This window comes from Alternaria rosae, assembly GCF_020736505.1.
Source record: "Alternaria rosae strain MPI-PUGE-AT-0040 chromosome Unknown BKA58scaffold_13, whole genome shotgun sequence".
In the NCBI taxonomy this organism is placed as follows: Eukaryota; Fungi; Ascomycota; class Dothideomycetes; order Pleosporales; family Pleosporaceae; genus Alternaria; species Alternaria rosae.
This window is the reverse complement of record NW_025763582.1, coordinates 1-13,882: the sequence shown is the minus strand read 5'-3', so window position 1 is coordinate 13,882 and position 13,882 is coordinate 1. Positions and strand designations below refer to the sequence as shown.

The following is a 13,882-nucleotide window of genomic DNA, read 5'->3' as shown; positions in this document are numbered from 1 at the left end:
GTGTCAAAGAACGCGAACCTCGCGCGCTCTAATTGGACGAGGCGGATCGACGGTGAGTGGGGAAACGCGTGCAGGGATGTCCACGTGTCGGGGCCCTCGTTGCCAGGCAGACGCAGGGAAATCAACACAACACCAAATTCACGCCGTGCCTGCATTAGCCACGCCGTCCCACGCACCCTCCTATCCCCTCGCACACCAGCACGAAAGAAGCCGGATTCACCCCAGCCTCTTTGTCTCTTTCGCACTACCGGACGGTCCCGGTGCTTTGCTAATCTCTCTGCGATCAGAACAGAAATTGCCCCGCTGCAACTCGCGACTGCGTGGTAGATTCTACAAACTTGCAACGCAACTACACCAAAAGTCTCGTCTTCAACTTCGATATAGACAACATGAGCGGTGCAAACGCCAACATCGCAGCGCGGTTCGTGTCCCTCCTATCCAATGTTCAGGCCCCTCTACTCCCCAACCCGACTCGCTCCATCATCTACGGACCTACCACTAACGCTTTCCCAGTCTGCAAAAGGAGCTCATGGACATCATGACCAAGCCCACTCCCGGCATCACCGCGTTCCCCGATGACGAGAACATGACCGTCTGGACCGCCACCATCGACGGCCCGGCAGACACTCCCTACGCCGACCTCGTCTTCAAGCTGTCCATGGACTTTTCCAACAACTACCCCTACAGCCCGCCAACCGTCCTCTACAAGACCCCCATCTATCACCCCAATGTCGACTTCTCGGGCCGTATTTGTCTCGACATCCTCAAGGACAAGTGGAGCGCCATCTACAACATCACCACTGTCTTGCTGAGTCTGCAGAGCTTGTTGGGCGAGCCGAACAAGTGAGTCAAAGACATGTCTTTATGCAGGCGCAGCCATGTACTGACAACAACACAGCTCAAGCCCGCTCAACGGTCAGGCCGCAGAGCTCTGGGACAAGGACCCCGCCGAGTACAAGCGCCTCGTCCTCGCCCGCCATAAGGCACCCGAGGACCTGGACGCCTGAGCGCCTTCGTCGCATCTACTTGGGTCTGACAGTGCCTCGCGGCTCGGTGCGTCTGACAATCGGGCCGGCATGCTACTTGACGGCACAGTTTGTTGCGTATCTCCAGCGGGGCGTTGGGTCTAAGCCAATTTCTTGACATCACCTGAGATCATAAGCAGCATCGATATGCTGGGTTGACTTTTGGCTTCGGCATGGAGTTGCATTCGGCGCTTTATATTGGTTCGCATTGCGACGGCGTTGGATAGTGTCAAAGCATGGTCGCAGTAACTTGACTTTGATGTCTTGTGGCGTTACCATCTCAGGACTTACGAATACCTACGACAAATCTATGTTTCACAACATGCCTTTCTTGATGTCCTTGATCTGTTGCGTGATTTTGCAGTGCCATGCCATCAGTGGCTGCTTATCCCACCAACTTACCCAGCCATCGCCTCGATGTGCGACAACGTGAAGTCCATGTGAGCCCCGCAACGATAGATTCAACACAAGGATAGCACTGACACAAGATACCATCTACTGCTCGTGTGCGCAAAAACATGGCGGTGTCGCTCAACATTGAACACTGGCGGCCTCACCAGCGCGATCGCCATGCCCCACGCCACTGCCGCTCGACGCGGGATCAAAGACCGGGGTCACGCTGCACCTTCGGAGTCTGCACTTGCGCCCACGCGCCCAGCGCCGCCCCCCAGGGCCTGACCGACCTGCACATCAGTTGATCACCACCGCCTCGCCGATCAGGGTACGCAATCCACGCTTTTGCTTCTTCCAAATTTTCTACACTTTCTAGACAAGAAGCTCAAACTACGCACGTCAAGTAAATGACGACATACATGGCGGATTGACAATGTACGAGTCGAAATTACAAACCCATGCAATGCGTTATGAACCTCTGAATGGAGATTAGATGGGGTCTGGGTTAGGGCGTTATGCATGACGGCGTTTCTGAGGTGGTGGTGTCGTGGCTGGGAGGCTGGGAAGCCCTTCGGATCGGGGATGCGCAATGGGAAGGTCTGGGTGTGACGCTATTACCTCTGCAGCGGCTGTTGAGGCAGACTTAGTATTCTAGGTTTACCACAATCAATTACGGACATTGGAAGCGTGGCCAGCCATGTGGGAGCCACTCTGTCCGGCGCCCAATCTCCCGAAGCCTCGTATTGCGTCGCGCGCGTAGCTAGGAAATGATGCGGACCTGTTGTGATGTAGCAGGAGGGTCATCCGTAACGGTGCTGACGTAGCGTTCGTGAAGAGTGTTTTTGCTCGGACTTGCTTTCCAATGTTAATGACATTTGCATAGTATAGGGGTAGTTCTAGATCAACGTTGTGTACTGATGTGCGGCTTCGAGTACCGCAGAATCGCGGAGAAAAGCAAAGTCCTCATGCGGAGTGGGTATCAGCCTCATTCGTCAAGCATAGAATCCAATCATGAATAAAGGCGCTCGGTTTGATCGGGTAGCACGAATTAAGCGGAAGGCGAATACTCTATCACCCCAGTTGCCGGAGTAGCCATCTGTAGACCTAGAAAGTCGCTGGACAAAGGCGAGGCAAGTTCCTTGGAAGGGTCGGTTTCCGATGCGCAATCTCGATCTGAAGTTTGCAGTGCATTGCTTTTCTACACAACGTTGCACGAACGAGGGGCGAACCCATCGAAAAGTAATAGCACTGACATCGTTGTGCTCACTTCCCATGGAGATTTAATGATCTTGTGACGGCAGCTTGTGGTACCTCATCTACGTACCCCGCCATGGCCTCGCATTGCAATATCGCCAAAAGACGGGGTCAGGGGTGCAGATATTATACCTCGGATGCCTTCCAGAACACGGAAGGTCTCCAAATTGAAAGACGCTTTGCAGACCCGATGAGGTCGGGAGTGACGGCTGATTGATGTTAATCTTTGACATCAGCTGTTCGCACGGCTTGCTGACAATGTTTGTTAGGTGGACTGGGTGGGCAACACTGGCGAGCGATACGGACTGTATATGCAGGTCAGCGTTGGTCTCGCTGCAGGTGCTCGGGAAGGTCAGAAGCAACCACGAACACACGCTGCTCGTCTGCCTGCAGCCGTCGTTACGCATGCACATGTTGAGTAACATGTTCGTTCACGCATTCGGTTATTGTTGCTGGCCGTCGAACCGGACGCGAGGTTCCGACGCGGATGGCCTTCTAGTCTCTGGTTTAGTCTCCACCATACCGCCTGACGCTGCAGCCGATGATATTCTGCGAATCATAGAAGCAGCCCTGCCTACCGACGTACGCCTGGTCAAATGGTTCGTCGTAGTCGATGAATGTGGCTGACTGCTAGAGGTGGGGGGTTGGAGAGAATGGCATGACTCGCATGAAAACCTTGAAGCGCAACAAAATCAGCGATCGATTATGAAATCGTTTCGAGACACTGACGAAAGCTTGGAGAGCCGCTGGTATTTGCAGAGTTCGACCGTAGCTCCCATGAGTGAGTCGTTCGAGGAAGCAAGCTCCCCACTCTCGGTGGAGGGTTCCGCAGGCACCAAAATAGGTCGGGCTTGGATGACCCTGTCATGGCGCCTCCCGATGAAGCTGATCTAACCAGCACCGAACCCGCCGCGCCGGATGACAGCGCGGGGTGACGCGATGTCCCCAACCGAAAGCCTCAGCCCGTGAGGAATCTTTCTGATCAGACGATGCGCCCTGGTGGATGGAGAAAGCCTCACTGACAATATCGGAGAGGCAACTGCAGGCCAACGTGAAGCATGGCCTTGCTGTGGTCTCAAACACGGACAGGGCAGCTTGGATTCGAAACAGGTACAGCACATACCCGACCCTGCCTGGCGCACCCGGCTCCCAAATTCCGCGCCCGTCGTTTTTAAACGCAGGCCATTTGCTGCCCGCAGTTCTGCCACGAGTGATGGTGGACCCGCCCAGGCTTGCCAGACTCAGCACACCGTGCAGCTCTGGTCAGCGTGTTGGAATATGGCGCAGCAACTGGAGATCGAGTCTCGAGTCAAAAGCTGTCGCTTTGCGCTTTTCAGATACTGCGATGATCGGATCGTACCGTGGCAAGCATGGCTGTTTTAATAAAACATAATGGGACCAGTGGGCGTGTATGGCAATGCCTTGCAGCGGCCACAGATTGAGGTAGCACGAGGTACCTTGCAAGCGGGCCGCCGCTGGATTTGGCACCCTGAAGCGTAATCGTGCTATGCCTCGACCGCCCTTGTCGGCACCACCGCCTTCTCAGGCATGTGTGCTGGCCCAACACCGCAACTCGCTCGGCCTCCGTCCAGCTCATTACCCTTCACTTTTGCGTGTGAATACACTGCATCGTCATAGCAACATTGTCTGGTTCTCCCAGCCGTTGATCCTGTGCGTGACAACCAATCGTTTCAGCATCGTACCTTGATATCCGTGCACGCTTGCTCGCTGGATTCCGGGGCGCGCTATGACAGTGACTGTCTGACCTGTCTGACGGTCCTCCGAGCAGCGTCCTTTGTTCGTTCCTCCGTCCTCCTCGAGCCTACCAACGCCTCACTCAAACGCCAGAGGACGTCTGTGACGGGTCTCTGCCTCGGACCCGACTGCACTGCTTGCTCTTCGCTCAGTGCCTGGGTGCTCTCTCCATGCATTGCCTCTCCTAGCAACATCCGGGTGCGAGCTTCACACCTCGTTCCGCCTCTTTGATACCATAGACGCCAACACTACCAACATGGCGACCTCGCTGCTCCCCTTAGGCGGCATAGCCCTTGTCGGAGCTCCGGATAGCGACGCCGGACTTAAGGACGACAGACGACCGCCTGTGCAGGCCATGCAGGTGGACATTACCCAGGACATTGTCGACGAGCTCCTGGCCAGTGTTAGGAGCGGAAAATCACCGCAGATAATCTTCGGGCGGACTCCTGTATGTGTGCACGCTTGGTGTTATGTTCCTACCTAGGTGTTCCCGGGTGGTTCGACCCGGAATGGGGGCTGGCACGAGCTGGGCTAACCACAAAAACAGCAACTCAAGTATGGCGACAAGACGCACATGCTGCAGAGCAGCAGCGAGCTCCATCGATACGAATTGTACAAGTCCAGCGGGACTGGCAGCCCGGGCAGCCTTGAGTTCGCGGGCATGATCAACCACAGTCTGATGGTACACAAGGCGGAGGACGTGACGGCAGGCGTAGACTCGGCGCTGGAGCAGCTTAGGAGTAACATGGCTGCGATATCAGAGTTCAAGGAAGCCAACAAGTATGCCTCCCCGGTATCCCATGGCTGCCCACGATCTCTGGCATCAAGTCGAGAGACTCGAGCACCCCTGTCGCGGATGATTGCCATGATGAGACGAAGTTGTGTACACCAGGACTGACAAAGATTGCTGCAGGACCATCGTCGGCGATGCTGCTCCCGGGCGCACGCCAGCCCATCGTCGCTTCCCGTCGACGGGCTTCAAGGCATCGCACCTCGCTCCTTCCATGCTGGGCTCGCCATCGCTCAGCGCGTCGTCGTCGCCCATGCACCAAACGGGCTCCTACTTCGCAACCGAGCAACAGCCATGACGTGATAGTCAGCGCGCTGCGAGTCCCCATCATCCACCTCCTTGCGCGGGAGCCAGCCACCGAGGCCTCTCTCGCCGCCACCTGCAGGACATCGCTGGCCAACATACGAGATGTCCTGCCCAAGATAGCCAAGCGCTCCACTGCCGACGCCGACAAGTGGCAGCTGACAGACAAGTCGTTCCGTGAGGTGAATCCGTTCAAGTTCCCCTACCAGAGCGCAGAGGACCGGCAGCAAGCCATTGATGGCGCCATCAAGTCGTTCGACCGCCAGCGGCTGGCAAAAGACGACAAGCTCTGGCAGATCCTGCTGCCCCGTGACCAGAGAGGCCAAGGCATATGCTTGTCGCGTTCGACGGTGAAGGCGCCGGAGGCTAAGCCCAAGCGAGCACCCCAATGCACAAGATATCTGATCTCACCAAGAAGAAGACGGCCACGAAGAAGGCTGCCGACAAGCCTGCAGTTGAGAAGAAGCCCAAGGCCGCAAAGGAAGTAGAGATCAAGCCCAAGTCGTCCATGAAGGAGAAGTACTTGGCCCGTGAGAAGGCAGCCGCGGCCGCGAAGGAAGTGAGGGTGAAAGAGGTGAAGGAGGAGCCCACAATAGCAACAGCCCCAGCCTCTTCGACGCCTTCAAGCTCTACTCCGCGCCCCCGTCGCACCTGCCAAATCCAACACACCTGCTACCGACGCCTCGAAAATCCGCAGCAAGAAAGCACCTGCTTCAGAAGGCACCACCAACCCACGCGCCAAACCCAGATGGCTGGCCGTGATTCCCAGAGAGACCGCCCCGCCAACCGGCCTTTCAAGCCCACCATGCCCATCAACACCAAGCCGAAGAATCCCTCGCCTCTGTCCGCCTCGCCGCCTGTCAACGCAGCGACTTCGAGGACTCGCACCCAGTCCACAAGGCACTTGCCGCAGCTCCATCGCCCGCCAAGTCCGGTGCTAACTCTGACCGTTCGCTCAAGCGCAAGGCGAACGACATCGACAGCGACATTCACAACCATAACTTGGCTGTGAAGAAGCCGAAGTGTCGACCGCGCAACTCCTACTCACACCCCCTCACACACCAACGCAAGGCCAACGGCTCTACGCCTTCTAGTACTAGCTCCCTGAAGCGGAAGTCGGACGACTCTTCTTCCTCCAACACACCCACCACCGCGCCCAAGGTCCGCAAGGTCGCCAACATCGACACCGGCCTCGCCTCGCGCTATCACCACAACAACCCACGCGCATCCCCAGGCGCCTCGTCCACATCAACCACCTCACCCTCCATGCCCAACTTGAGCTTCCGACAGACTGTCGAGCTCTCGCAGAAGTTCCAAGAAGTACTACAAGAGGTACGAGGAGCTGTACTGGCAGTTGACCGAGGCGGAGAGCCCCCGACCGAGGCACAGAGGAACGACCTCCTGAAGATGCACAAGAAGCTCGAGAAATGAAGAGGGAGATCAAGGCGGTGCCGTGCACCGATGAGCACGAACTCTCCGTCATTCACGACGCTGCCGTAGTGCGCACATGACTTACTAACATTAACAACCGGCAATATATAACCCACGGCCTACCGATTCTTCCACGAGGAATGGCAGGAGAATTGCATACCCAAAAAAGGTGTGTTTGGATCTTTCTAACTGGCGGCGTTTGTAATGGGCAAAGCCGGTGTCAAGGAGCATTGGGATACGGTGTTTTGTGTATACTTTCTACTTTCCTTATCCATCAATAAATCGTCTCGCCATGATCGCTTCTCGACCATCCACGACTGCCGATGATATCTTAATGCTGTCAATTACAGAAAAGGGTCATTTACGAACAATTGCACGGTGCAGTTGCTCTGTTTCGGTCATCCAAACACATGCTATCCCAGATGAAGCGAGACCTGTTCTCAACATGAATAAACCTCCATTTGAACTCTGTCTAGACATGCCGATCACTTGCTGGTGCTTGTGTATACTGTACAGCCCGAAGTCCGCTAACGCCACACACTGGGTAAACACATCTGTGGCCCTAGCCTGCATTGAGTACCATATCCAGCACGTCAGACCTTGAGTACCAAGATCAGGGACGACAGATCAAATGCGCGCCCATCAACACCTGCAATGGCATCACAATCTAGATCGTTGCGCCGCCGATCGCCCCTCCCAGGCCCCCGCTCCCCCGGCAAAGACGCCCAACGCCCAGATCCCAGCCGCGGCCCACGATGGTGCAACAGCCGATCGCGCAGCTCTCGAGATCTGCGGCAGCTACCCCCTGCCAAACGTCATCCATTCAGCCCTACGCGCTAAACCTCCGCTCTAACGCTCTCTTGACGCCATCTTGAGCCACCACCCGTCAAGCCGTCAACCATTGTGTGCACGTTAATAACCGCGCGTGTTCCTGCCATCTTCACTCATGCGCTTACTACGCAATCTCCTCTCCAACTTTGCACGTTCAGCACGTTCAGCTCCGAAACGCAAATACGCTCACGTTCACGACGTGCAGATTAAGTGGGAAAGAACGCCGGCGCAGAATCACGGGCAAAAGCAAAAGAAGAAGCTGGCAGTATGTCCTTAACGGTACGTAAGATCACATGATTCAGTAGAGTAGGGAGAAAAGACATCGAGACTCCGCATTGGTCGTCTCAACGTTCGGGATCCACGCAAACGGTTACGCGACATCCCGATCCTGTTCATTTGCATGAAACGGTTTCGACGCAGACTCGAGATCTCCAGGCACGCGTTTCGTCGTCCCAATGTCGCTCATGCGCTACGGCGGGTGTTTGCAATTCGCTCATGAACGCATGGCCATGCTAGCTACGACACTACAAGGACACCCATCACCAGCCCACACGGCTCCCACCACAGTCTTCAAGCAACCCCTCGCGCTGCACTCGACACAGCCCCTAACCGGCTTCACGCGCTCAGGCTACTGCGAAGTGCCCGCCTCGGACGCCGGCAACCACGCCATCGCAGGTGTTGTGTCGAAAGAGTTCCTCGACTTCTCCGCCGCGCGAGGCAACGATTTGCGCCAAGTGGGGCTGACGGATGGCTGCAAGTGGTGTCTTTGTGTGAGCAGGTGGAAGGAGGCGTTTGATGCGAGGACGGGCATGGACGATAAGAAGGTGCCGAAGGTTGTGCTCAAGGCGACGAATGAGAAGGCGCTGAAGGGTGTGGCGATGGATGATCTGAAGGCTTTTGCTGTGGATAAGGAGTAGAGGTGGTGGGGGTAGACGTGATGGTATTGCTAATGGTACTACTGAATGATAGACATCGTACATGGATGGAGATACAGAGATCTCTTGGACCATTACATAGCGGATGTCCTATCTTGTGCCGTCTCAACAGCTCGCATACCTCTCTAGAGACCAATAGCGACGATCTCCTCTTGCACCGAATCCCTTTTCGATGTCCCCAATCCCCTCATCAACTGCGTCTCCACGTTCTCTAAATCCCTCTCCGTCATCTCCATCAGCACCTCTGGATGCGCGAGCAGCTCCGCAATCCGAGCCGCAAAGACCTTCTGGGCCCTCTCCTCAGTACTAGTCTCAGTATCCGAGTCGGTGGCGACGGCAGCGATGGTAGCAGTATCGTCGGTGGTAGCGTTGGCAATTTCAGTCCCGTTCATCGTAGTATGCTCCGCTTCAACATCGAGATCCCTCCCCATGAGTCTCACACCAGCGTAGTAGATCTTCGCTCCAATGCGGCACATGTGCTTGTGCTTTTCTTGTGCATTGCTCATGTCGTGTTTGAAGTTCTTATCGATTTTCTTACGGGCTTGCTATTGTGTGATAACGTCAGTCTATGTATGTCAAGGAAAGTTCAAAAGCTGAACGGAAGCGGAAGAGAGACGTCAGTGAACGCAAGGGGAATGGAATACTCACTGACCTAACCTCCCTTGCCTTTTGAAATTCTTATATGCAAAGTCATGTCGGAAACAAGCTGGTTTGACTACACCACCGTCAGCTCGAACTCCCAAAACCCCTTCCACTCCCCAAACAAACCAAGACATGAACTCACAGTCCCAACTAAACGGCCTATCATCAACGCCCGTACACGCATCCGTCGCCCAGATCAGACCCGTAACACCGTACGAGGCCTCATGGTTACGCCACATGCTCATAAAGGCCAGAGAGGCTCGATAAAGACCATGCGATTTACGGCTTTGGCTTCCAGGGTGTGGGCGGTCATGTCGCGGTCGAGTTCGGCTTGGATTTTCTTCTTGTCTTTGTGGGCGGAGGCGTCGGTGATGAGGGATGTTATGGTGAGGAGGGTGGTGAGGAGGGGGGTTGTGAACTTCATGGCTGGATGGATGGTCGGTGGTAGTTGGCGAGAATAACGATGGGAAGATGGATGACCAAGATGCTGGAAGGGAAATTTGTGTTGAGTGTAAGAGTGATGACTTGAAGTCCATGCTTGTACCTGACTACATAGACCGCACGAGTGATGGATGCTCCTACCAATCACGAGATCGAACCTTCCAACAATGTGGGATATAAAGGGAAACACCTGATCACGATAGACGAGAGACCCAAATCAGGAACAGAGTATGATGATCTTACTGAGAACCATGGTTGCGATACACTAAAGCCAAGGCTACATTCGACATGTGATGATATATTCGGTCTTGAATGGAGCCCTTGAATGTTACACAGCCCCGATATGAAGGGATGTTGGTCACGATGGACGGGAGGGAAACGACAGGTATGAGATGGATAGCATATCTTGTCTGGAAATGGGCCATTCAAGACTACACGTATCGTCAATATGAAAGATCGCGCTAGATCACAATGGAAAACAAGGGAACATGAGGACTGGAGCCTAATGATGCCCAGGTTTGTTGTGTTCGAAATTAGAAAAATTAGAAAATGAAGGGGATGCGCTTGATCACGATGGATAGAAGCAAGAGGGGAAGATGGCGAAGGTAGGCTTATGATGTATTTGGGTTGGAAACGGGCCCTGGAATATACTCGTGTTCCCAGTCTAGAATTTGTAGAACCAAAGAACACACCTGGCGCCGACCAGAAAACGCCCATCGCTAATGCCTAAAACAATGATAACAAAGCGACCGAATAGCACTAGGCCTCAGACATTGGGCGACACTCTTGATGCATATCCCCGTAATCTATATTACCCCTTCTCCTTCCTCTGTACTACATCACGCATCTTATGCTTAACCTACAAGTAGACTCTTGACCCCACTACCAAACCAAACCAGACTACGCGCAGCGAGTAGACCCGGGCCAGCATACGCGGGCGGACCCATACCCTTGAGTCCACCCACGGCCTGATTCCAAAATCTCCAGCCACAGGAACGTTTCCTGCCTTTTTGCAATATAGAGAACCGAAGCAAACCTCCAAACCCGTTATGCAGATCAGGACAATGAGTACGATGATGATCCACGTAATCTTGGTCATTTTCTTGTCGCTGATGGAGTCGGATCGGATCTCCCAGATCCAAGAAGACTTGGCATCGCTCGTTGAGGACTTGAATGCGGGGTTGATTTCGAGGTACTCGCGGACGGCGGTGTGAGTGGATGGAGGGTGGGTTCAGAGTCCCAGAAGAAGCTTGGGGTGTCGAGCATATTGGATGCTGGTGGAGTTGTTAGTAATCAGTGGGTGAGCGGGTAGTTGAACACGACATAGGTCACCTCACACGGCTGGTGAAGAGCTGTCCAATCATCTTGACTACGTCGGTTCTCATGCCCAGCTTTCCCGTCAACGCTAAGCGCTTCGGTACGTATTGCGCGAGGCATAGTCCGGCTCATGATTCTTCAAAACAGACTGAGCTTGGTGCTCTGCGCGATGGCATGGCTCATAGCCAGCTTGATCATATGGTCTCCTCTTCTGAGGGTAATCATGTCGTTGTATAGCGGGGACGTTGGATCTCGGGGTTGTATTCGAAATGGAACTCTTCCGTCTCGAAGTCAGATTCAGCCAAGGGTCGGGTTGCGATGTTGATACCGGTAGCGACGGCGGAGAAGGTGAGGTCGGCCAAGATGTCCTTTCCTGCTTTCCGGTAAAATTCCAAAAGATACGATGCCGTAGGAGAAGACAAACATCGCGCCAAAGGTTAGAGCATTGGGCGCAATTCTAGAGTTTTCAGTCGAGTCGCGGCGGTCGTGAATGCCATCCCAGGGCTGTTCGAGCTCGTGGTCTCGCGCAAGTAGTATGTCTCGTCGTCGCAAAGTAGCTTCTGGTGATCGCGGCTCGTTGCGCTCGATTTCTTTCGTCGAGTACCGTCTTTCCACCTGGGTTGAGCGGGGCTACTGCGGACTCTTATCCATCGTTTCCTGGCCAGCAGTGGGAGGTGGTATACGTTGTAGAGGCAGTCGTGTACAGCTTGGTAGGCATGGTGTGTGTCCTTGATAAACTGGGCGGTGTCTTTCATCTTGTAGGCCTGGGGCAGTGCAGTAGGCAGTGACGCCGGAGCTTGTCGTCGCCTCGCTTTGGGCAGGCGTCTGCCATAGCTCTTGTTTTGTGGACCCCTTTGGGCGTCCGTCGCGCAAGGTCTTCGTCGGTGGGCGGGCCCTCGTACTCATCGTCGTCACCTTCTCCCTTTTCCTCTCTGTCCGTCCGTCTCGGGCAGAAGGACAAGCTTCTCGACTGAGCTTGCTCGAGCGCGGTGGGCATTGCTGGGGGCTCAGCAGGCCCAGAGAGTCAATCGACGCGGATGGGTCCGGGGGGTGCGCGTGTGCATCATGGGGGGTTGCGGGAGGGCCGCGTCGCTGCTGTTGCGAGGGAATGTCCGAGGGTACTTCAGAATGTTGTCCACCGAGATCAAGAGCGAGCCGTCGCCTGTCGCTGTACCGCGCCGGGTCGTTGGGGTGCTCGGGGTGCAGCGTCGCGGCTGTCGGTCATGAGCACGTCGGCCCTTTCGCTTAGGTGGCCCGCTCATTTTGCTGGTTGCTGCTCTCCACTCCGCTAGTGCCTGTAGCTGCATTTTTGGCACTGCAAATGTCGCGATTGAAGCGATTAGAAGCTGCAGCTCTATTTATGAGTGCTGGTAGTGGTTCCGATAGAGCTATACAGGGCGCGGGACTGGTGATGCTACCTGCCGATTAATGGAGTAGAGGTGCATTCGACGGTCGTCCGGCCGCGGTTCACGTCATTGCGCCTGGCGTCATTGCACCGAACCACACCTAACGGCTCGCCAAACGTCAATCAGGGGTGCATACATCTCACGCTTGACTACTTTCACATGCAATTGGGCACTGCTAAAGATGGATATCGATGGCGGGGTTTATATCTCAGTTGAACTCGCTATTGATCGTCTCAACAGAGAAGCCGGAACACCATGCTCTAGAAAGAGAAACAGCCGTCCATAACCAGAACATGGCCAATCCAAGCATAGGTCAAACAAAAAGAAAGCCTGCTGGAGGTCGGAGCGACGAAGCGAGGGGGGTATCTTCTCCATGTCCGCGGGTCTGGTCCCCCCGCGCTCGTATTCGCTGCTCGGGAGTGTACCCTTTCGAACAGCTGACACGCCAAGAATAAACCAAACATTACTGTGGTATCAAACAAGCCATGCAGCTGCATTGGCTTACAGGCGATTGCCTGGAACCAAGATGAAGAGACAGCAGACAGCTCCGTGACAGCCAGGAACATGACCATGACAGGACAGAGCGCCTGTTCAGCGTCTTCTGACGAATGGCTCCGGAGGTTGAAGTCGAAGAAGGTGTACTCGCTGAATCAGCCAGGGCCGTTGGGTCAAGCAGTACTGGTGGGTGAAGATGAGGAGATGGCGATGGTGAAGGGGAGATGATATGCGCACAACATTAGCTAATCCTCGAGCGAATCTTAAAATGGGCAAACATACCAGCAGCGCGTGCTTCTTGACTTGTCGAGGGAATATGAGATAAAGGACGTCCACATGGCAGCAAAGAAGCTATCAGTCCTACTACAGACGGAGCATATGCTCTGGGGCACGAGGTTGCCAAGGCCCTTGTTCTGCAAGAAGCCTGGGTATGCGTCGCCTCATGGCTTGAAAGACGTAGTCTGTTGGCACTATCAAAGAGCTCGGGATATCCGCAGCTGCTCAGGCCCTTCTATGGCCTCGTGATCGGTATACTCTGGGGATGATTTCCCGATCGGACCCAGGGAGCAAGTACGTGTACAATATCTTTCCTCCGACGCGAGCGCAAGTCCTCTCTTGCGTGGCTGTGTGTTGTCGGTGGAGAGTTATGGCGGGCGAGCTCGAATCACCTGGAGTGTCTAGTAAGTTCAGGGCTTGGACGCGGGAACTCTCGGCTCTGGTTGCTGCTACCCTGACTGTCTGTGGCGAGTGGTTGCGGCTGCCGCGGTCGGAACGAAGAAGAAAGGCGGACAAGCGCTGGTCAGACAGATTGTCACCTTTCTCGTTAGAAGGGCCTTCTCCAGCGTTGTCCAACATATAGGACGA

The 13,882-nt window shown here is 54.9% G+C and overlaps 5 protein-coding genes across 5 annotated transcripts; 3 read left to right on the top strand and 2 right to left on the bottom strand.

The window, feature by feature from the left end:
* The first annotated feature begins 122 nt into the window (after positions 1 to 122).
* Positions 123 to 1,353, top strand: BKA58DRAFT_394254 (ubiquitin-conjugating enzyme/RWD-like protein). The gene is made up of 3 exons (XM_046171177.1): positions 123 to 421; positions 514 to 843; positions 899 to 1,353. Exons 1-3 carry the CDS (start codon positions 390 to 392, stop codon positions 1,005 to 1,007), a joined length of 471 nt encoding a protein of 156 aa, XP_046020124.1. The 5' UTR covers positions 123 to 389; the 3' UTR covers positions 1,008 to 1,353.
* Positions 1,354 to 4,683: 3,330 nt separating this feature from the next.
* BKA58DRAFT_450107 (uncharacterized protein) lies at positions 4,684 to 7,015 on the top strand (the record flags this gene model as incomplete). The annotated part of the gene is made up of 5 exons (XM_046174340.1): positions 4,684 to 4,875; positions 4,975 to 5,207; positions 5,510 to 5,870; positions 5,936 to 6,363; positions 6,390 to 7,015. 5 exons carry the CDS (start codon positions 4,684 to 4,686, stop codon positions 6,949 to 6,951), a joined length of 1,776 nt encoding a protein of 591 aa, XP_046020123.1. The 3' UTR covers positions 6,952 to 7,015.
* Positions 7,016 to 7,546: 531 nt separating this feature from the next.
* BKA58DRAFT_394245 (uncharacterized protein) lies at positions 7,547 to 9,188 on the top strand. The gene is made up of 2 exons (XM_046171176.1): positions 7,547 to 8,051; positions 8,329 to 9,188. Exons 1-2 carry the CDS (start codon positions 7,898 to 7,900, stop codon positions 8,697 to 8,699), a joined length of 525 nt encoding a protein of 174 aa, XP_046020122.1. The 5' UTR covers positions 7,547 to 7,897; the 3' UTR covers positions 8,700 to 9,188.
* On the bottom strand, positions 8,843 to 9,783 carry BKA58DRAFT_444622 (uncharacterized protein; the record flags this gene model as incomplete). Its single annotated transcript, XM_046174081.1, has 2 exons — positions 8,843 to 9,262; positions 9,643 to 9,783. The coding sequence occupies 2 exons, from the start codon at positions 9,781 to 9,783 to the stop codon at positions 8,843 to 8,845; spliced, it is 561 nt and encodes a 186-aa protein (XP_046020121.1).
* A 793-nt stretch (positions 9,784 to 10,576) lies between these two features.
* Positions 10,577 to 12,379, bottom strand: BKA58DRAFT_394242 (uncharacterized protein; the record flags this gene model as incomplete). Its single annotated transcript, XM_046171175.1, has 9 exons — positions 10,577 to 10,836; positions 10,997 to 11,074; positions 11,140 to 11,205; positions 11,267 to 11,323; positions 11,362 to 11,485; positions 11,520 to 11,638; positions 11,722 to 11,881; positions 12,033 to 12,238; positions 12,349 to 12,379. 9 exons carry the CDS (start codon positions 12,377 to 12,379, stop codon positions 10,655 to 10,657), a joined length of 1,023 nt encoding a protein of 340 aa, XP_046020120.1. The 3' UTR covers positions 10,577 to 10,654.
* Positions 12,380 to 13,882: the final 1,503 nt, after the last annotated feature.